Source organism: Channa argus, chromosome 22, assembly GCF_033026475.1.
Source record: "Channa argus isolate prfri chromosome 22, Channa argus male v1.0, whole genome shotgun sequence".
Lineage (NCBI taxonomy): Eukaryota > Metazoa > Chordata > Actinopteri > Anabantiformes > Channidae > Channa > Channa argus.
The window spans coordinates 11494477-11516022 of record NC_090218.1 but is presented as its reverse complement, the minus strand read 5'-3'; the positions used below and the strand labels follow the sequence as shown (position 1 = coordinate 11516022).

At 42.0% G+C, this 21546-nt stretch overlaps 7 protein-coding genes and 1 pseudogene across 7 annotated transcripts; 3 read left to right on the top strand and 5 right to left on the bottom strand.

Annotated features, from left to right (window-relative positions):
• Positions 1-2279: 2279 nt before the first annotated feature.
• Positions 2280-3741, top strand: LOC137107661 (histone H4). The gene has a single exon (XM_067491454.1). It carries the CDS (start codon positions 2299-2301, stop codon positions 2608-2610), a length of 312 nt encoding a protein of 103 aa, XP_067347555.1. The 5' UTR covers positions 2280-2298; the 3' UTR covers positions 2611-3741.
• A 152-nt stretch (positions 3742-3893) lies between these two features.
• On the top strand, positions 3894-4569 carry LOC137107660 (histone H2B 1/2-like). The gene has a single exon (XM_067491453.1). The coding sequence runs from the start codon at positions 3938-3940 to the stop codon at positions 4307-4309; it is 372 nt and encodes a 123-aa protein (XP_067347554.1). The 5' UTR covers positions 3894-3937; the 3' UTR covers positions 4310-4569.
• A 2416-nt stretch (positions 4570-6985) lies between these two features.
• LOC137107891 (histone H3) lies at positions 6986-8469 on the bottom strand. Its single transcript, XM_067492024.1, has one exon. It carries the CDS (start codon positions 8455-8457, stop codon positions 8047-8049), a length of 411 nt encoding a protein of 136 aa, XP_067348125.1. The 5' UTR covers positions 8458-8469; the 3' UTR covers positions 6986-8046.
• A 346-nt stretch (positions 8470-8815) lies between these two features.
• LOC137108064 (histone H2AX-like) lies at positions 8816-20430 on the top strand (annotated as a pseudogene).
• Positions 9773-11393, bottom strand: LOC137108061 (histone H1-like). The gene has a single exon (XM_067492338.1). It carries the CDS (start codon positions 10884-10886, stop codon positions 10248-10250), a length of 639 nt encoding a protein of 212 aa, XP_067348439.1. The 5' UTR covers positions 10887-11393; the 3' UTR covers positions 9773-10247.
• On the bottom strand, positions 11927-13987 carry LOC137108062 (histone H2B 1/2-like). Its single transcript, XM_067492339.1, has one exon. It carries the CDS (start codon positions 13931-13933, stop codon positions 13562-13564), a length of 372 nt encoding a protein of 123 aa, XP_067348440.1. The 5' UTR covers positions 13934-13987; the 3' UTR covers positions 11927-13561.
• LOC137108063 (histone H4) lies at positions 14854-15234 on the bottom strand. The gene has a single exon (XM_067492340.1). It carries the CDS (start codon positions 15213-15215, stop codon positions 14904-14906), a length of 312 nt encoding a protein of 103 aa, XP_067348441.1. The 5' UTR covers positions 15216-15234; the 3' UTR covers positions 14854-14903.
• LOC137107888 (histone H3) lies at positions 17874-19172 on the bottom strand. Its single transcript, XM_067492018.1, has one exon. It carries the CDS (start codon positions 19164-19166, stop codon positions 18756-18758), a length of 411 nt encoding a protein of 136 aa, XP_067348119.1. The 5' UTR covers positions 19167-19172; the 3' UTR covers positions 17874-18755.
• Positions 20431-21546: the final 1116 nt, after the last annotated feature.

The window sequence follows — 21546 nt, the reverse complement described above, 5'->3', positions numbered from 1 at the left end:
AAGAGTATGATGAAATGTTATCAGCATAATATTTAATGTGCATTGAGCTAGTACAAATGTTCCAAAACAAACAAAAATCATCAAGGAGTGAAAATTATATTTTATATAAATTTTAAGAAAGTAATCAAGATTACTTGTGTGCAAATATTTGCATCATCCTTGATAAACCTTCTAGGTAATTGACTTTAACATGTAAAATCATGTGGTTATTTATGCTAATGTTACTTCAGCACATCTGTGTGAGTTAGCAGATTGTAAACAAGTAGTTAAAATCTGTGTCTGTATCTGTATCTGGCATAAAGTGGAAGAAGGAATGAATGAAGCATTGTATGATAAAAATGATAAATGTTTTACAGAAGTCTCCAGACTGATATAGCATTGAAAAAACAGAACTCTTCCGCATCTTCCTATGCACTTAACTCTATCTTAAAAACAAAACAAAACAAAAGCAGAGCAGAGACCAGCAACACAAGCGGTTACAGCTGGTCTCCACATTAAACTCTGCACAGCAACCTCATTCACCAAAATGTGGAAACACGGCTGAAAACGCACCTTTTGAATCTATTAAAATAAATATAAATATATTCTGCTCTTTCTCACACTTGCATCTCGTGAACTGTGAACACTTTTCTGACAGGACTTTGCTTTGATGTTTTCTCCTTGACTTAGATTTTTGCTGCCTTGTACCTCACTTGTAAGTCGCTTTGGATAAAAGCGTTTGACAAATGACTAAATGAAAATGTAAATGAAAATCTATGGTTGGATTTAAAGAAAGATGTATGTGACAGACTGGTACAAATCTGGTGGACCCGGACACAACGTGCTATGAAAAGTGGGCAAACATTACACCTGAAAGGAAATAAATGCTGCTCAGAGGGAAGACAGAGAAGCTAGAGGAGGTTATAAAGGCAAACAGAGGACTTACTATTGACTTAGTATTGGAGAACATTTTATAGAAGGGGATGCAAACTTCTGCATGGATATAGATTTAGATAGAACAGACAGGAAAACCAATGGCACAAAAGTTTTATTTTAACTAATAACTAATACTTTAACTAATAACTAATAACTGTAGTTGCGATCAATTTCCACTTTCACCTGATTTGTGACACTTGAATTTAAGATGAGCCTGAGCTTTTTGCTTTTGACCATGATGGATGTGGTCTGGATGAAACCGCTCAGGTACTAGTTTCTATGCTTCTGAAACACATACAGCTGGGCTGCATTGAACTCTCAGAACTGTCATGTGTCATATATCTAACACTGATATGTACAAACACGTGTGTAGTCATGTTTAATATATAGGATATATGTTATTAGCCAAGGACAAAAGGGTCAGTGGTTCGACTCCCGGCCACTCATGTCTCCGTGTGGAAGTGTCGTTCGGCAAGACACTGACCCACCGAGTTGCTCTCGGTGGGTCAGGTGAGCACCTTGCATGATAGCCACCACCATCAGTGTGTGACTGTGTGTAACTGGCTGAAGGAAAAGCACCAGTGACCATGGACTTTTATTTTAAAATTGCAAATCTGCTGATTAACTTTTTAATCTATGAATGTCATTTTGTTCGAGCAGCAGCAGCAAAATCACCTGGTCTCTAATCCAAGTAGGAACCAAGTGTGACCCTGCTCGTCTTCAGCTGAGGTCATTAGTGTTTCTTGTGTTTAATTCTTGATTTTACTAAAACACTTTCAGACAAAACGAATCATTGTGCTTCTCTTCACAAACAGCAGAGGCTGCTGCTGCTGCACTGGAGGAAACGTTCTCACCTCTAACAAAGAAATATTTGATCAATAAACGAAGAAATTGATCAACAAAAGCTGAACTGAATGTAAACTGTTGTTGTTTCATTTGGCTTTAATGTGTCACACTGAGTCAGTTTGATCTAAAGTGTTTTGTCTTTTTCTTCCTGTACTTGTACTTTGTGTGTGTGACGTGTTTAGTATTGTAACTTCTTTGTATCCTACTTTCAGTAGTACTGCATGTTTTGATTGTATAGCTCAGGTCCATAACCCGTGTAAACGCTGTAGAGTCCAGAATAAAGAGCAGAGCCACTACTTCCTCTAACAACAAGGATTCTGTTGGTTGTACGTGGGAATTATTCCTGGAAGCAAAGTTTTCAACCCTTTTTTCCAAGTGAAGAATTTGCTCTTTGTGCTGACTGCTGCTGACTTTGGCTCCACCCGCTGATGTTCCCGCCCCTGTGCTCTAATACGTCCGCAGAGAACATGGAAATACCGACTGTCTCCGCTGCAGCTTCACATTTGTCTTTGTTGAAACGAAGAAAAGTGACTCAAGATGAGCGGAAGAGGAAAAGGAGGCAAAGGACTCGGGAAAGGAGGCGCCAAGCGTCACCGCAAAGTTCTCCGTGACAACATCCAGGGAATCACCAAACCCGCCATCCGCCGTCTGGCTCGTCGTGGCGGAGTCAAGCGAATCTCCGGTCTGATCTACGAGGAGACTCGCGGTGTGTTGAAGGTTTTCCTGGAGAACGTGATCCGTGATGCCGTCACCTACACTGAGCACGCTAAGAGGAAGACCGTGACCGCCATGGACGTGGTCTACGCCCTCAAGAGACAGGGTCGCACCCTGTACGGCTTCGGCAGCTAAACCTGATCCATAACAACTAAAACCCAAAGGCTCTTTTAAGAGCCGCACACATCCTCTGAAGAGCGAGTCCTGTTTATCAGTGGTAGTGATTTGGAACTGATCTCTTGATTAAACACCAAGACAGTATTTGTAATATGTCTTGTTATATGTCTTTTGTTGTCTACATGAGACTTTTGTGTCTTTACTCCACAATTATGAAACCTCATGCAGTACATGTATGAAAGACGAATATGTAGATCAACAAACGCACAAGTTCTGTTTACTACAGTGTAACAATAGTGATGTCAAATATTGTTCATGTTGCTACTAAAAAACAAACTACATATAGCATTTAGAAAATAGATGAGTGCTACATGATTAAGTATTGATATAAAATGAATTATTATATTTGCTATTCATCAGTTGTTCACACTACAATACAATCCAGGAGAACAACAATACACATTAGTAACATTGACAAACACACAACCATTAGTTAAATGTGGAAATTATTTATTTTCCTCAGCTTACAAACATAAAGGAACCTTAAGTTTTTTAAACAGCAGCCCCTCAATTATGAAATAAGTTCATGTCATGTGCTTAAGGTGCAGACTATAAAGGCCAGAGAACAGTGGAGTTTACATTTACATTTTTTATCCAAAGCGACTTACAAGTGAGATACACAGCACCAGTTAATCACACATGAACTGTAGAAATGTTATTTTATTTGTATTTAGTTTTTTATGCTTTTAGAATAACAAATATATATATTAAAATAACAATAATATATATAAGAAGCATAGATAATGTACAACAACATCTTATAATAGCTTGAGTATGTTTGTGCTGTGAGCTTCCTGCCTCCTTTTGCTGATGAACTGTGAAAAATAAAACATAGAAAGAAAATGAATAAAAGTTTTATGTTATTAAACTTTTATTTAGGAAGAGGATCTTTCTCTTTTTTTTGACCCTAGTCAGAGCTCCAGCTTCAAACGGACCATAACTAATAATATTCATTACATGTATGAATGGTAGCACAGGGTCAGTGGCTGGTAACAGAACCTGACAGAAAATGGAGACACTGAGAGATTTGGATGTTATCTTATAAAATAGCTTATATCATTAAATAAAAATACAAGTGGCTTGTGTACATTGAGAAATGTGGAACAGTAGAAAAAATCAATTTTGGAGGGAAAAGACGTTTTCCTTTTGCGCATGCTCGGTCACGTTTAAAGCTCAGCCAATCTTGTAGGAGCAACAGCACAGTGTGACTTTGCATAAGCGGACATAAATAGAGCAGCCGACTGAGTTGTCACACATCTGTTAGAGACTCTCAGAGAACGACAACATGCCTGATCCAGTGAAAGCCCCGAAGAAAGGCTCCAAGAAAGCCGTCTCCAAGAGCGCCACCAAAACCGGCAAGAAGAAGAGGAAGACCAGGAGGGAGAGCTACGCCATCTACGTGTACAAGGTCCTGAAGCAGGTCCACCCCGACACCGGCATCTCCTCCAAGGCCATGAGCATCATGAACTCGTTCGTCAGCGACATCTTCGAGCGCATCGCCGGCGAGTCCTCCCGTCTGGCTCACTACAACAAGCGCTCCACCATCACCTCCAGGGAGATCCAGACCGCCGTCAGGCTGCTGCTGCCCGGTGAGCTGGCCAAGCACGCCGTGTCCGAGGGCACCAAGGCCGTCACCAAGTACACCAGCTCCAAGTAACCAGCTCCGCTGCTGCTGCTTCCATCCAAACCCAAAGGCTCTTTTCAGAGCCGCCCACTCGGACAGAGAGCACAGCCTTCATGTTTCTGTTGCTGCGTTTATTAGCAGCTATGGAGCAACTGTCACTTATAGCTTATGAAGAGCTGAGGCTCATTCAGCTTCACTCACATCAGCATCTGCTTGTATCTCTGATAATGTACAGACACTTTAGAATGTGTTCAGATTACAGACTAGTGCCTCATTTAAAATAAACAAATTCAGTTTGCTAAAGTTTATTTTATTTTTTTATTATTTATTTTTGATTGCAAACGTTCACTGCTGAATGAAACGGACGTGATTTCAACTGTGCTCCATTAACCACTACAACGGTACTTTACAGAGCCACTTCACTTTGCGCTAAATATCTTGTAACAATAAAATAGAACTTTATTAAAGTTCTATTTCCTAATCTAAATTCCTAGAAGGCAAATCCTACTAATATCCTTCCAGGATATTAGAATTCCAGAGGCAGCGTTGCACCATATGTATTATGTATATGCATTTTTTTTTTAAAGTCAGAGCCACCACCTCTCGGTAAAGAGCAGCTTCCTGATCATCAGTCTGCTCCACACTTTCTGTTAAAGCACGTTTCACTCACACGACGTTGTTTGTCTTTTTTCGTCTCCTATAAAACACAAATCTCCATAGACTCCCTCCGCCTCTCACCGGGTGAGTTTTTACTCGCGTTACTTAGTTCCCAAGAAAACGGGCGGCATGAGACCCATCATAAGTGGATGCGTGTATTTTTGTCAATGTGCGCATTCTCTCGCCATGTGTCTTTCTTGCGTGAGTATAGGCGTAGCCCTCTAAGCTGTTGGCCCCACTGCTCCCACCCGAGTCGGCCGAAGTAATAATTCCGTCTTACTGGGAGCAGAACTCAGGCCACACATGTATTATATGCTTTGTGTGAGAACCTGAGGGTCACGTCAGGGAAAGAGAATCTTCGCGACTGCTCTTTATTCTGGGCTTTACAGCGTTTACACGGGTTATGGACCTGAGCTATACAATAAAAACATGCAGTACTACTTAAACACGTCAGACACACAAAGTACGAGTACACGAAGAAAAAGCAAACAGAAAGCAACAATTTAAATCTAAATTTATGAGCCAACCAGGGTTTCCTCTGTTTTCTTTATGTTGTGTATTGTTTATTGTGTTATGTTTAGTTGTAGTGATGATGTCATTACACATCATATGGCTTTGATGTTACCTTTGATGGCTGCCTTTGTAGTTTACCTTTTAACTTTGTTGTCCAGTCATCAAGATAACAATGCATAACAACATATGATGAGAGTGTGGGAGCAGACGTGGACTGGACTACAACGTGGTGTCAGTGGTAGAAGTGAAAGGTTCAGTGTGTAGCTGTGGAGGCACATGGTTTCTTATTGAGTTCTGTAGGTTCAGCCATACTTTTAAACGCTTGTTTGATGAAACTGTTTGTGACCATGTTGGTGAGATTACTCTTCTTAAACTTGTCTGTACAATTGGTGCGTTGTTGCCTCGATTGAGAAGCAAATACAATAAATGTTCAATGTTCGTCATACAACAATCTCCGGAGTGAAGTACTTGCTGGACCATCAGATTCGAGTAAGATCGTCACTACACAAACTGACTCAGTGTGACACATTAAAGTCAAATGAAACAACAACAGTTTACATTCAGTTCAGCTTTTGTTGATCAATTTCTTCGTTTATTGATCAAATATTTCTTTGTTAGAGGTGAGAACGTTTCCTCCAGTGCAGCAGCAGCAGCCTCTGCTGTTTGTGAAGAGAAGCACAATGATTCGTTTTGTCTGAAAGTGTTTCAGAAAAATCAAGAATTAAACACAAGAAACACTAATTACCTCAGCTGAAGACGAGCAGGGTCACACATGGTTCCTACTTGGATTTGAGACCAAGTGCTTTTGCTGCTGCTGCTGCACAAACAAAATTAGATCAATTGGTTAAGGAGTTAATCAGAAGATTCACAGTGTAAGTATTGTAACGGCCGCACTTCACCCAGGTCGATTTAGCCGCTCTCCACGGGAGATCGCGATGGAGTGGGGAAGAAACAGCTACAGGTCAGGGCAGCCAGCTGGGAGGCTGCCTAGCCCCAAGCAACCGCACATGGGATGAGGGACCCTCCTCTCGCTCCCAACCAGCCCTCCAAATGGATTGCCCTACAGCGGGATGCTGCGGGCCGCTATGGGACTGTACCTAGACTGTGTCATCGCTGGGTGGCTTTGCAGTGCACTAGTGGATACGGGATCCACCATCTGCCTGTTGCAACAGGGGGTACTGCCAGGGACTGCTGGTCCTCAACCACCACTGAACTGCTTGTGGCGACTGGAGAAAAGACCTTGGCCTACCCTCCTACTACAGGAGGATTGTGAGAGACTTTGCAACCATAGTACCCTCCACCGACTGACCGAGAAGGGCTCAGTGAAGACCTCAGTCAATACATAACACAAATAAATTAAAGATTCTAACAATTGCCTACAGTTTCCAAAAACAAACAAACATTACGGTTCTGTTGTTTCTCATTAATCACTGGATTCATTCACATTTTTTATATTTGGTCTTTATCACTTCCTCTTTTAAAGACACTCTCCTGTGTTCATTTTCTTTTCCACTTTTTTTTAGTTTATTTGTTGGATTTTCAGGTAAATTCATGTCACTGAATTTCAGGGCCCAGTGCAGTGAAACAAAAAGGAAACACATTCATGTGACTTTGGTGTAAAGTCCTCAAAGGGGCAGTGGGTGAAGGGGATTTATTGCAGTCAATTCAACATCATTAAAATGTAGCTATGGAAGCATGTAATGTATGTAAGTTACATTCAATGTCTGAATAAAAGTTCATTTTATTTCAGCAGAGATGTTTTTGTTCCTGATATGTGTGTGAAGCAGAGCTGCTCTTTAAACGCTGCTGTTTCTTAGTAAAACAGGTTCTAAATCCAGAGAATTGATGGTGAAAACCAAATGTCTGAGGATTCTTCTGTTTTTAAAAAAAAGTAGCTAGAAATGACAAAAGCGTTGAATGAAAACCGTTTTTAACCATCAACCATCTGGAGCAAAATTTAACCATAAGAAAAAAGAACACACACTAGGGCCAACACTCCTAAGAATCTCCATCCCTGCTAAACCTGTTCCCAGAGAGAGAATATTCTCCAAAGCTGGAGGTTTTACACTAAAAAAACAAACAATCCCCCAAAAAACTTGAACTCAAAGTAAATAAAATCTTTTCATATATATTTACCATCAAATGAGGAAACTTTTCACTTAAATTTCTAGTTCATTCCCAAATCATAGTATAGTATGTGCATAGAAATAACATGTATTGAAATATAAATAATGTAGAAAGCTGTTATTGTCCATCAAATGTTGCCACGGTGATGATTCAAAGGTCTCAAACCACTGACTCAGGAAACCTCAATACTCCCATCACTACTGAAAACACCTGAGCTGAGTGAGACTCCTGCTGCCCACGTGTAGAACAGTGAAGGTCTCATCAACTGAGGAGAAAGTCAAACGCTACAAATCACTGAGGAACGAGGAGAAAGATTCTCTGAAAACCATTTTGTGCTGGATTATTATAATTATGATTTTGTGAAACGTTGTTCATGCAAGATTTAGAATAACGTGTAAGGTCAGGAAGTGTGTCTTTAGTAAAGGAAGTGGCTCTGAAAAGAGCCGTTGTGGTGGGTTTTGGGTTGGATCCCCTTACGCCCTCTCTCCGCGGATGCGGCGGGCCAGCTGGATGTCCTTGGGCATGATGGTGACCCTCTTGGCGTGTATGGCGCACAGGTTGGTGTCTTCGAACAGACCCACCAGATAAGCCTCGCTGGCCTCCTGCAGAGCCATGACGGCGGAGCTCTGGAAGCGCAGGTCGGTCTTGAAGTCCTGAGCGATTTCTCGGACCAGGCGCTGGAAGGGCAGCTTGCGGATCAGCAGCTCGGTGGACTTCTGGTAGCGACGGATCTCTCGGAGAGCCACGGTACCGGGCCTGTAACGGTGGGGCTTCTTGACTCCGCCGGTGGCCGGGGCGCTCTTCCGAGCGGCTTTGGTGGCCAACTGCTTCCTGGGAGCTTTGCCTCCAGTGGATTTACGGGCGGTTTGCTTAGTTCTTGCCATTTCTTTAACTACTTTCTCAAGACTGGAGAAAAATGTAGAACAGATCTGCGAGCCGCTGCTCTTAAACCGTGGGACGCAGCAGTGAACCGGTGACGCAGCGTTCGAGCTCCGGCTCCTGATTGGTGAGAGGCTCCTCCTGGAGCTCAGCTCCGCCTGGAGGAGAGAGTCTCCGCCTCGGTCTCCGCTGCTTATTGGACACAAGCTTGTTCAAACTGTGCGCCCAAATCCACAGCGGGCCGCCCTCTGCTGCGCTGCTGGAAGCCTCTTTTCTGGTTGGTCTGGCAGGAAACGTCGCGCTCCGCGCGGATATAAAAGGAGCTCTGCGCCGTAGAAGTGTCATTATTTTCTGAGTCTTAACTACACAGATAAACCAACGATGTCTGGACGTGGAAAAACCGGTGGCAAAGCCCGAGCAAAGGCAAAGACCCGCTCCTCCCGCGCTGGGCTCCAGTTCCCAGTCGGTCGTGTCCACAGACTGCTGCGTAAAGGCAACTATGCTGAGCGTGTTGGAGCCGGAGCTCCCGTCTACCTGGCGGCTGTTCTCGAGTACCTGACCGCTGAGATCCTGGAGCTGGCTGGAAACGCCGCCCGCGACAACAAGAAGACCAGGATCATCCCCCGTCACCTGCAGCTGGCTGTGCGCAACGACGAGGAGCTCAACAAGCTGCTGGGAGGAGTCACCATCGCTCAGGGCGGCGTGCTGCCCAACATCCAGGCGGTGCTGCTGCCCAAGAAGACCGAGAAACCCGCCAAGAAGTAAACGGGGACCCGCTTCAACCACCACAACGGCTCTTTTCAGAGCCACACACTTGAACTCTGACGACAAAATGTCCTTCATGATACAAATGAGACAACTGGTAAAACATCCACATGAAAAACACAAAATTAGTTGGGGGTTTGTGTAGGACTGTGTTTAAGTCTTGGTCTTTAGAAAAATCTAATAAACCATCACATCTGTGTTCAACTACACTGAACTCAAAGTAAACAATTAATAACGCACTGATCAGTTTCCTGAATTTGCCCTGAACCTGCTCCACTTCCACTACGTTCATTATTTCACTACAAAAAAAAATGGAGAAAAATATTCAGCCTTCTCTCCCCAGTTCCCTTTGTACAGCAGTGTGTCAAACATGAAGATGTTCTGATAATGTGATATGTATCTAATTATGGCCTACAAACTGAAAAATATTTATTTTGGATTTTCACATGAATCTAATTTGTGATTTGTTTTTTTCTTTTTCCATAATCTTTCTCATTAACATGAGGACTTGTATTTCATCCTTAACCTTTGAATCTGGTTCTGGTCTGAGCTGATCCACTTGTTCTGTTTTGTCCTGCTGTAGTTTAGCTCCAAGGGTTGTAGATAATTGACAACATTCAAATATAAAATCCAAGAATGAAATCACTTAATGAATCTCTGCTGACGAAGTGTTAATCTTCAATCCTCCAATTTGCACTGAGCCAATAGTTTTACTGCAAAAGTTAAAAGTTGAATGTTGAGATTGATTCATATTGTGATTTTCTGTGTTTTCACTTTTTGATTGCTGAAATTTATACTCGACACCTTCAGGTGTTTGAAGTGTGACACTGATGCTCGTTGTTCCAGAAGCTGATGAGGAAAAATAAAATGTGATTATTCAGCAACACATCATGTTTCACTGTGACTTTGTATTGTTGTATATATTTCACAGAGATATTAAAGATGCTAATGAAATAAGGAAGAAGCTCTTTGTTGAACATGTGTTGGCTCTTAAAAGAGCCTTTGTTGAGAGAGTGAGGCCGAGCTCCGCTCACTTCTTCTTGGGAGCGGCTTTCTTGGCTTTGGGCTTGGCCGCCTTCTTAGCGGGGGCCTTCTTGGCGGCCGGGGCCTTCTTGGCCGCCGGGGCCTTCTTCAGCACCTTCTTGGGGCTCTTGGCGGCCTTCTTGGGGCTCTTTGTTGCCTTCTTGGGGGCCGCTGCGGGCTTCTTGACCTTCTTGGGGGATTTCTTAGCGGCTGCTGCCGGCTTCTTAGCTGCCGCTGCTTTGGGCTTTTTAGCGGCGGCGGCGGCGGGTTTCTTGGCGGCGGCGGGCTTCTTGGCTTTAGGAGCGGCTTTCTTGACTGGCTTCTTGGCCTTGGCTTCGGAATTCTTGTTGATCTTGAAGGATCCGGAGGCTCCGGTGCCCTTGGTCTGGAGCAGGGTTCCCTTGGTGACCAGGTTCTTGATGGCGGTCTTGACGCGGGCCTTGTTCTTGTCCACATCGTAGCCTCCGGCAGCCAGAGACTTCTTGAGGGCGGCAGCGGACACGCCGCTCCGCTCCTTGGACGCGGCCACGGCTTGAACGATGAGCTCGCCCACGCTGGGCCCGCTCTTCTTGGGCTTGGTGGCCTTCTTTTTGACGGCTTTGGCCGGAGCAGGGGCCGGAGCTGCAGCTGGAGCGACTTCTGCCATGTTGTCGTGTGACTAGTTTCCTCTGACGAGTTTAGGAAAACTCGGGGCGGGAGCTGCACTTAAACACAGCATGAGAACCGTGGAGACTCAAGCAGTCCGGGCTCCTCTGGGTGCTGTGAACACCGGGACACTTGTGTTTTCTCTGCACCGACAAAAGCGTTAAAAATCCCCGGAGGAGAAGCGCTGAAGGCTGCAGGTGAAGGGAGCCGAGAGCGGACATGTGTGTCTTCAGATCCGGATCATGTGGAGTTCGGATGCTCGCTGCCGTTTGTCTGTGGAGCCTCCAAACGTCACTTCTCCGTCGTTTTGAGCAGCGCTTCTCTGCTCATTTGTCTCGTAAACGGGTTAAAAATCCGTGTAAACGCCAGCAGCAGAGGTTTTCCCGGTGGCCCACATGTTTGTTCAGGGAGTCAAAGTAAAAGCAACAGTCTGCTGCTGATCAGTTTGTAAAAACTGGAGCTTCTCTGCTCGCAGCAAACACACTGATGGAGGCCTCACTTTATGGTGCAGTTCAGCTTCCACTGACATGAACATGAGTGAAACCTCCAGAAAAAATATGTCCCACATACAAACACTGTGTTTCCATTTATGGACACGGTCACACACATTTACATTTAGTCATTTGTCAGACGCTTTTATCCAAAGCAACTTACAAGTGAAGTACAAGGCAGCAAACATGAAGTCGAGGAGAAAACATCAAAGCAAAGTCCTGTCAGAACAGTGTTTACACTTTATGAGATGCAAGTGCAAGAAAGAGCAAAATATATTTATATTTATTTTAATAGATTCAAAAGGTCCGTTTTCAGCCGTGTTTTCTCATTTTGGTGAATGAGGTTGCTGTGCAGAGTTTAATGTGGAGACCAGCTGTAACCGCTTGTGTTGCTGGTCTCTGCTCATCCCACACACATCAACAGTGCTGAACAAAACCAGTTCCCATTGACTGCTGCCCTAAAAACCTACAGGCAACAAACAAACAGTGTCTTTATTGGACCTGGGGTGAGACAGAATTAATTCATTCAAGAATTGGGGTCAATTTCAAGTCCAGAAAGAAAAGAAAAGCTCTTTATTGTCATAGAGCAGATGTGAAATGTATCATTTTTAGCACCAGTTGATCTTAAACATGTAAGATTTAAAATATCTATTTTGAAAAAAAGACGTTTCAACAGAAACATTAGTTCACTCTGTTGTAGACAAACTGGGTCAAATGGTCAACAAATGTCTCTTTAATGTGGACATGAGGACAAATCTTAATCTGTGTTGCTTCACAACACAAATGCAGTTTTCACAATGTCCAGAGTCACAGATCTTATGTCCAATAGGAGAGAATTTCCTCCATCACCTTCACTGTTATAACAGAAATGATCAACTTTTTAGGTTGTTTGTTTGCTACACAATTAAATGGTAAAATCCATCTTCTCCATCAATCAGATGGTATTGAGGTGTTGAACAGAGTTTCACAGTTAAACTATAGAAACAATGGATGAAAACAAGTAATATTGTGAATATAATCAGTTATTTGTAGTTGTCAGGTGGAAACTGTCAATGATGTATAAAGATATTTTGTATTTATAATTTATTGAATTTTTAAAATTGTTTTTGAATAAATGTTGAAATGCATTAATCCATAAAGCACTTTATGGAGAAAAGAAAGAACTGAAATATCATAAAAAGACAACGTGTGTTTAAACCTTTCACAAGTTCTTCTGACAAATAATCTCTGTGTATGAAGGTTTTATTTGTGGGAGTTAATTCATGAACCTTTATGTTAGAAGAGTGAAGTGGCTTTTTAAAAAAGCAGCTGTGGTGGACGATGGAGCAGACAGGTGAAATCTTCTTTCAGTGTCCAGTTGGACGGTGGTTTTCTACCACAAATATTATAATTATTATTATATAATATATACAGATTCATCTACTTAAATTCATGCGGTTTTCTGTTCTGATAAATAGAAACAAATAATAAACAGAAAGACTGAATTTTACAATTGAAAATCTTATAGTGTAAAATATTTTTAGTCTTTAGATTCCATTTTCTCTCTTTGAAGCCAATTCATCATAGCACACCAACTAATTTATATTTGAATACTTTTGACTGAGGGTCTGCAGCTTATCAAGAGCTAAGTTGCCTCGATCTTTGACCATCTTCAAACCTTTTTTGATAACAAATTTATAAAACCATATGAAAAGAAGAAGATGAAATAAATCTCCCACCCTCTGTTCCTGACAGACCCACACTGATGAAATATCTCTTTAAACTTTGCCCAACTTCAGTCTTTGATTAATTAAAGGTAAATCAAGTCATGGAAATGAGCAATTCTGTAATTCATCTGTATCAATATCAGCAACACTGACCTTGTATTTATTTGTTGTTGGATCAATCTGATGTTATTGCACAGCTTTACTGTTTACTACAGGTGTTTTTACATCACCTAAAATATTTATATAAATAAACTGTAGCAAACAGAATCTAATGTTTCTGTACATTATCAGAGATACAAGCAAATGCTGATGTGAGTGAAGCTGAATGAGCCTCAGCTCTTCATGAGCTACAAGTGACAGTTGCTCCATAGCTGCTAATAAACGCAGCAACAGAAACATGAAGGCTGTGCTCTCTGTCCGAGTGGGCGGCTCTGAAAAGAGCCTTTGGGTTTGGATGGAAGCAGCAGCAGCGGAGCTGGTTACTTGGAGCTGGTGTACTTGGTGACGGCCTTGGTGCCCTCGGACACGGCGTGCTTGGCCAGCTCACCGGGCAGCAGCAGCCTGACGGCGGTCTGGATCTCCCTGGAGGTGATGGTGGAGCGCTTGTTGTAGTGAGCCAGACGGGAGGACTCGCCGGCGATGCGCTCGAAGATGTCGCTGACGAACGAGTTCATGATGCTCATGGCCTTGGAGGAGATGCCGGTGTCGGGGTGGACCTGCTTCAGGACCTTGTACACGTAGATGGCGTAGCTCTCCCTCCTGGTCTTCCTCTTCTTCTTGCCGGTTTTGGTGGCGCTCTTGGAGACGGCTTTCTTGGAGCCTTTCTTCGGGGCTTTCACTGGATCAGGCATGTTGTCGTTCTCTGAGAGTCTCTAACAGATGTGTGACAACTCAGTCGGCTGCTCTATTTATATCCGCTTATGCAAAGTCACACTGTGCTGTTGCTCCTACAAGATTGGCTGAGCTTTAAACGTGACCGAGCATGCGCAAAAGGAAAACGTCTTTTCCCTCCAAAATGGATTTATTCTGCTGTTCCACATTTCGGAACGTACACAAGCCACTTGTATTTGTTATTTAATGATATAAGCTATTTTATAAGATAACATCCAAATCTCTCAGTGTCTCCATTTTCTGTCAGGTTCTGTTACCAGCCACTGACCTTGTGCTACTATTCATATTCATAATGAATATTATTTATTAGTTATGATCCGTTTAAAGCTGGAGCTCTGACTCAGGTCAAAAAAAAAAAGAGAGAAAGATCCTCTTCCTAAATAAAACTTTGTTTTTTTATTCATTTTCTTTCCTATGTTATTTTTCACAGTTCATCAGCAAAAGGAGTCAGGAAGCTCACAGCATAAACATACTCACAAGTTATAAGATGCTGTTGTAGAAAACGTAAATTGCACTGTTCTGTGGCCTTTATACACTGCAGCTTAAACACATGAAATAACTGAGGAGCTGCACTTTTTAAACTTATGTTTTGGAGAATGAATTGTTTAAAATTGACTAACAAATGGATGTGTGTTTGTCAACATCACTAAAGTGGATTAGAAAAATAAGACTCTGGACGTAGTTTGTTGGTGCTTGTTGTTGTGGATTTGTATCAACTGAGGATAACAAATATATCAATTCAGTTAGGCTTAATATGATTGACTCCCTTATTTAGTCATGTAGTATTAGGATGAGACGCATCCACTAAACTATTGATAATATTATTGACTCTACGTATTTAGTCATGAAAGCAGTTTAAAGGACTCGCTCTTCAGAGTATGTGTGCGGCTCTTAAAAGAGCCTTTGGGTTTTAGTGGTTATGGATCAGGTTTAGCTGCCGAAGCCGTACAGGGTGCGACCCTGTCTCTTGAGGGCGTAGACCACGTCCATGGCGGTCACGGTCTTCCTCTTAGCGTGCTCGGTGTAGGTGACGGCATCACGGATCACGTTCTCCAGGAAAACCTTCAACACACCGCGAGTCTCCTCGTAGATCAGACCGGAGATTCGCTTGACTCCGCCACGACGAGCCAGACGGCGGATGGCGGGTTTGGTAATTCCCTGGATGTTGTCACGGAGAACTTTGCGGTGACGCTTGGCGCCTCCTTTCCCGAGTCCTTTGCCTCCTTTTCCTCTTCCGCTCATCTTGAGTCACTTTGCTTCGTTTCAACAAAGACAAATGTGAAACTGCAGCGGAGACAGTCGGTATTTACATGTTCTCTGCGGACGTATTAGAGCACAGGGGCGGGAACATCAGCGGGTGGAGCCAAAGTCAGCAGCAGTCAGCACAAAGAGCAAATTCTTCACTTGGAAAAAAGGGTTGAAAACTTTGCTTCCAGGAATAATTCCCACGTACAACCAACAGAATCCTTGTTGTTAGAGGAAGTAGTGGCTCTGCTCTTTATTCTGGACTCTACAGCGTTTACACGGGTTATGGACCTGAGCTATACAATCAAAACATGCAGTACTACTGAAAGTAGGACACAAAGAAGTTACAATACTAAACACGTCACACACACAAAGTACAAGTACAGGAAGGAAAAGACAAAACACTTTAGATCAAACTGACTCAGTGTGACACATTAAAGCCAAATGAAACAACAACAGTTTACATTCAGTTCAGCTTTTGTTGATCAATTTCTTCGTTTATTGATTAAATATTTCTGTTAGAGGTGAGAACGTTTCCTCCAGTGCAGCAGCAGCAGCAGCCTCTGCTGTATGTGAAGAGAAGCACAATGATTCGTTTTGTCTGAAAGTGTTTCAGACAAATCAAGAATTAAACACAAGAAACACTTCTGACCTCAGCTGAAGACGAGCAGGGTCACACTTGGTTCCTACTTGGATTAGAGACCTGAGAACTGAGCTTTTTCATCCAGACCAGATCCATCATGGTCAAAAACAAAAAGCTCAGGCTCATCTTACATTCATGTGTCATGAATCAGGTGAAAGTGGAAATTGATCACAACTACAGGGTATTAGTTAATAGTTAACGTATTAGTTGTTAGTTATTAGTTAAAATAAAACTTTTGTGTCTTTGGTTTTCCTGACTTAAAATCTGTTCTATCTCAATTTATATCCATGGACAGGTTTGCATCCCTTTCTCTAAAATGTTCTCAAATACTTTGTAAGTTATCTGTTTGTCTTTATAACCTCCTCTACCCTCTCTGTGTTCCCTCTGAGCAGCATTTATTTCCTTTCAGGTATAATTTTTGCCCACTTTTCACAGCACTTTTGTTCCCGGTCTACTCCATCAACATCCTCAAAGCAAATACTGCATCTGTTGTTCTCTTTCTAGGCATGAAACCATATTGCTGCTCACAAATATTTTTTTTTACAAAGCATTATTATTATTAATCCCCCCCAAGTTTTCAGCTGAATTGAAGGAAAACAACTGGTTTGAAGTAGCATTTTAAAACTAGGAGTTTATGACTGAAGGAAACAAGTGTAGGTGTAAAAAGTATTTTAAACTCAATTAAACTTGATCCTGCTGATTACACAAAGGTACAAGTCCAGCCAATTCCCCAGGTACCTGAAACAAATTTAAAATGTTCTTATTAAATTTAATATAAAAGTTATAAACAAATACATTTATTTTATTATCTTTATTCCAAATGAACTAAGTCTAGTTTATGTCAGATAAATGAAATTGAGTAAAAACAATCAAATTAATCTGACATGTTGAGTAAAAGTGACATGGAAGTACTTTCATACTTTACCGAAAAGAGTACGATGGAATATTATCAGTGTAATATTTAATGTGCATTGAGCTAGTACAAATGTTCCAAAACAAAAATCATCAAGGTGTTTTCAGTCAATCAACTAATCAGTTAACCATTGCAGCTCTGAAACAGTCATTAAAATATTTACTTTATTATCCTGTTGATTGGTATTTATTCACAAAAACAACCAAGAAGATTCCTGATTGAAGGAGAATAAGCACTTACACTTTAACAGCAAATACTTTTTCCACAAGCTGATGTTTCAGCTTTAGCAGGATTCTTCAGAGCTCTAAGTACATCACACATCACACCGTCTGTAAAGCCTCTGTAAGACTTTGATATTGATGATAGTTTTAACCAGTTCATTTTCCATAAACACTGCTAAATAATATACACTTTGTAACAACAAATGGCAGAAATCATTAACCTCGATAAACTAGACAACATGTGATCTTCACCAGGAGAAACAGAAAATATATTACTGCTCAAAATAGTAAAGTCTGTACAAAGATCATAATCTATAACAGGTACGGAATATAAATAGCCTAAAAATAGAAAAATAAATGGTCTAAGTCTTCTGTAGATGGTATTAATTTACTGTTGAGTACAGTTGAGTACAAAGAAAAAAGTAAAACAAACCTTTTTTATCAATGTAATATCAGATAATAAAATAGTAAAAAATGATCAGGCTTCATGAATATGTGGAGGAGGGAGTTGACGTCGTTCATCATCTCAGTCCAAGAAGGAAGGAAGTGTCTCACAGATCTATAATCATCCTGTCCACATTGGTCCGTCTCCACGAAGACAGACGAGGACGTTTCCTCAGAATAACAGACTGTGGATTCTAGAAGCTCTGTCTTCTGAGGAAAAATGCTTCTTTCTCAAACTGAAGATTTAAAATGTTTTTTTTTTTTTTTTTTTTTTACATAGGTATAAATGAAGTTTTTAAATTTTAATAATTCAAAAACATCTAGAGCAAAATGAAACGGTGTTTATATTGAAGTCTGGGTTTAAAAATGGAGAGATAAAAATTGGAAAATAAAATCAAAACACAAACAGTGAAAACCTTTCATTGTCTCAGCAGCAGAGCAACGTCATCAGCTGGATGTGAAGCAAAACTTGTGGCAGAAGAGAACATGACCCTCAGTGACTGAAAAACATTCATTCACATGGAAACACGTCTCCACCTTGGGACAGTTTGGACGTGTGCAGATGAAGTTGTGGTAAGACACAGAACATAACCTGGTTTGATGCTTTTATTTGTTTTATCTGTTTTCTGTCTCATTATGGTAAGTTTTAAAAATCTGTTTTAGTTTAATTCAGTTCATTTCCAAATCATAGTATAGCATGTGAATGGAAATAACATGTAAATGGTAAATGTTCTGCACTTCTACCGCACTTTTCTACCTACTGGCATTCAAAGCGCTTTACAGTGCTTCTTATTCACCCATTCACTCACATTCATACACCAGTGGGGGAGCTGCTATGCAGCTGACCAACACTTCGACATGTGACAAGAGGAGCCGGGGATTTAACCAACAACGGTGAGATTGGTGGACAAACGCTCTACGTTCCTGCGCCACTGTGGCCCATGTATTGCAATATTTGTTGCATTTACAATTTTCTATCAAATGTTGCCAAGGTGATGATTCAAATGTCTCAAACTTCTGACTCCAGAAACCTCAATACTCCCATCACTACTGAAAACACCTGAGCTGAGTGAGACTCCTGCTGCCCACGTGTAGAACAGTAAAGGTCTTAACAACTGAGGAGAAAGTCAAACGCTATAAAGTATTTGAGGAATGTAGAGAAAGATTCTCTGAAAACCATTTTGTTCTGGAATTATGATTTTGTGAGACGTTGTTTATGCAAGATTTAGAATAATGTGTAAAGTCAGGAAGTGTGTCTTTAGTAAAGGAAGTGGCTCTGAAAAGAGCCGTTGTGGTGGGTTTTGGGTTGGACCCTCTTAAGCCCTCTCTCCGCGGATGCGGCGGGCCAGCTGGATGTCCTTGGGCATGATGGTGACCCTCTTGGCGTGTATGGCGCACAGGTTGGTGTCCTCGAACAGACCCACCAGATAAGCCTCGCTGGCCTCCTGCAGAGCCATGACGGCGGAGCTCTGGAAGCGCAGGTCGGTCTTGAAGTCCTGAGCGATTTCTCGGACCAGGCGCTGGAAGGGCAGCTTGCGGATCAGCAGCTCGGTGGACTTCTGGTAGCGACGGATCTCTCGGAGAGCCACGGTACCGGGCCTGTAACGGTGGGGCTTCTTGACTCCGCCGGTGGCCGGGGCGCTCTTCCGGGCGGCTTTGGTGGCCAACTGCTTCCTGGGAGCTTTGCCTCCAGTGGATTTACGGGCGGTTTGCTTAGTTCTTGCCATTTCTTTAACTACTTTCTCAAGACTGGAGAAAAATGTAGAACAGATCTGCGAGCCGCTACTCTTAAACCGTGGGACGCGGCAGTGAACCGGTGACGCAGCGTTCGAGCTCCTGCTCCTGATTGGTGAGAGGCTCCTTCTGGAGCTCAGCTCCGCCTGGAAGAAAGAGTCTTCCGCCTCGGTCTCCGCTGCTTATTGGACACAAGCTTGTTCAAACTGTGCGCCCAAATCCACAGCGGGCCGCCCTCTGCTGCGCTGCTGGAAGCCTCTTTTCTGGTTGGTCTGGAAGGAAACGTCGCGCTCCGCGCGGATATAAAACAAGCTCTGCGCCGTAGAAGTGTCATTATTTTCTGAGTCTTAACTACAGAGATAAACTAACGATGTCTGGACGTGGTAAAACCGGTGGCAAAGCCCGAGCAAAGGCAAAGACCCGCTCCTCCCGTGCTGGGCTCCAGTTCCCAGTCGGTCGTGTCCACAGGCTGCTGCGTAAAGGCAACTATGCTGAGCGTGTTGGAGCCGGAGCTCCCGTCTACCTGGCGGCAGTTCTCGAGTACCTGACCGCTGAGATCCTGGAGCTGGCTGGAAACGCCGCCCGCGACAACAAGAAGACCAGGATCATCCCCCGTCACCTGCAGCTGGCTGTGCGCAACGACGAGGAGCTCAACAAGCTGCTGGGAGGAGTCACCATCGCTCAGGGCGGCGTGCTGCCCAACATCCAGGCGGTGCTGCTGCCCAAGAAGACCGAGAAACCCGCCAAGAAGTAAACGGGGACCCGCTTCAACCACCACAACGGCTCTTTTCAGAGCCACACACTTGAACACTGACGGCAAATTTCCTTCATGGTTCAAATAAGACAAAAGTCACTGAACATTCACATGAACTGAAAAACACAATGTTTGTGTAGGACTGTGTTTAAGTCTTAGTCTTTAGGAAAATCTAACAAACCATCAGTAAACTCAAAGCCAACAACTACTAACACACTGGTCCGTTTCCTGAATTTGCCCTGAGACCTGAACTTGCTCCACTTATAAACACAAACATGAAGATGTTCTGATAATTAGGATGTGATATGGATCTTAGAATTATGGCTTATGATCTGTCTTTGTGGCTTAAACAAGAACAAAACTCTTCCATTTCTCAAGGGTGGAAGAAGCAGATTTGGATTTTCACAATTTTCATGTGAATCTAATTTGTGATTTGTTTTTACTGTTTATATAACAATTTTTCTTATTAACATGAGGACTTTTATTTTATCCCCAATGATAATGTTTCATAGTCACTTTATAATGTTGGTAATGGTGACATAAACATGGACATATGTTAATATGCTTATTTGTAAGTCATTAAAGCGTTTGTGTAATTTGTGCTTCACAACAAAAATACAGTTTTCACAATGTCCAGAGTCACAGATCTTATGTCCAATAGGAGAAAATTTCATCCATCACCTCCACTGTTATAACAGAAATGATCGACTTTTTATATGTTGAAATGGCAAAATCCATCTTTTCCATGAATCCAATGGTATTAAAGTACACCACGTCCACGTACAGTGGACGCCAGGAAAACTGACTATGAGAAAGTGAAGCTGAACACGTCCTAATATGAGAACAATGATTATTGAACTGCAAATAAAAAGGTCGTCGGTTCAGTCTCTTCATTGTGGCTTTAGTGTTTCTTATTCCATTTGAGCTGCTCTTTAGATGGTGTTGGTACTGGACCCACATAAGAAGAAGTGGATGATGACAATAAAAGCCCCCAGCTGTTTCGCTCGGGTAAAGCTTTTATTGTGAAGCAGCTACAGTTTGTATTAGCAGTAAGTTAACACAGCTCTTACTCTGCTGAAAGAAATCTAAAATATGACTGACGCCTCAACATACAAGCAGGCACACAGGAAGAAAATAGGATTAAGATAAAGATAGAGGCTACAAAAGTTAGACAATTAACTCTCAACTAAGAAATGCAAAAACTTAACATGACCCCTCTTGTTTTGTTTTTTAAATTCATTTACAGCTTGGAAGGCTTTTCCTTCAGAGACTACTGTTTAAGCCATACTGCACAATATGGTAAGTCTGCAAATGCACAAATAGGGACATTTTTAATAAGAAATAGTATAACCAAAATTAATATACATTAATTTAGAGGACTGAACCTGATCATAAGCATATACTAATTAAGGTCAAATATTATTGTTGTTTATTTGACTTGATTGGATGGTGAACAAAACATCAGTTTTATTTAAAGTAAGAAATTAACAATATAATCCTTCAAAAGATGAACTGCTGAATTAAAATCATTTTTAGAAATGTCAGTAGTTGAAGAGCTGATAACATCAGAGGTTTGTGGGGTTCTGCTCCCAAAAACCAAATTACTGTTGTGTTGGTAA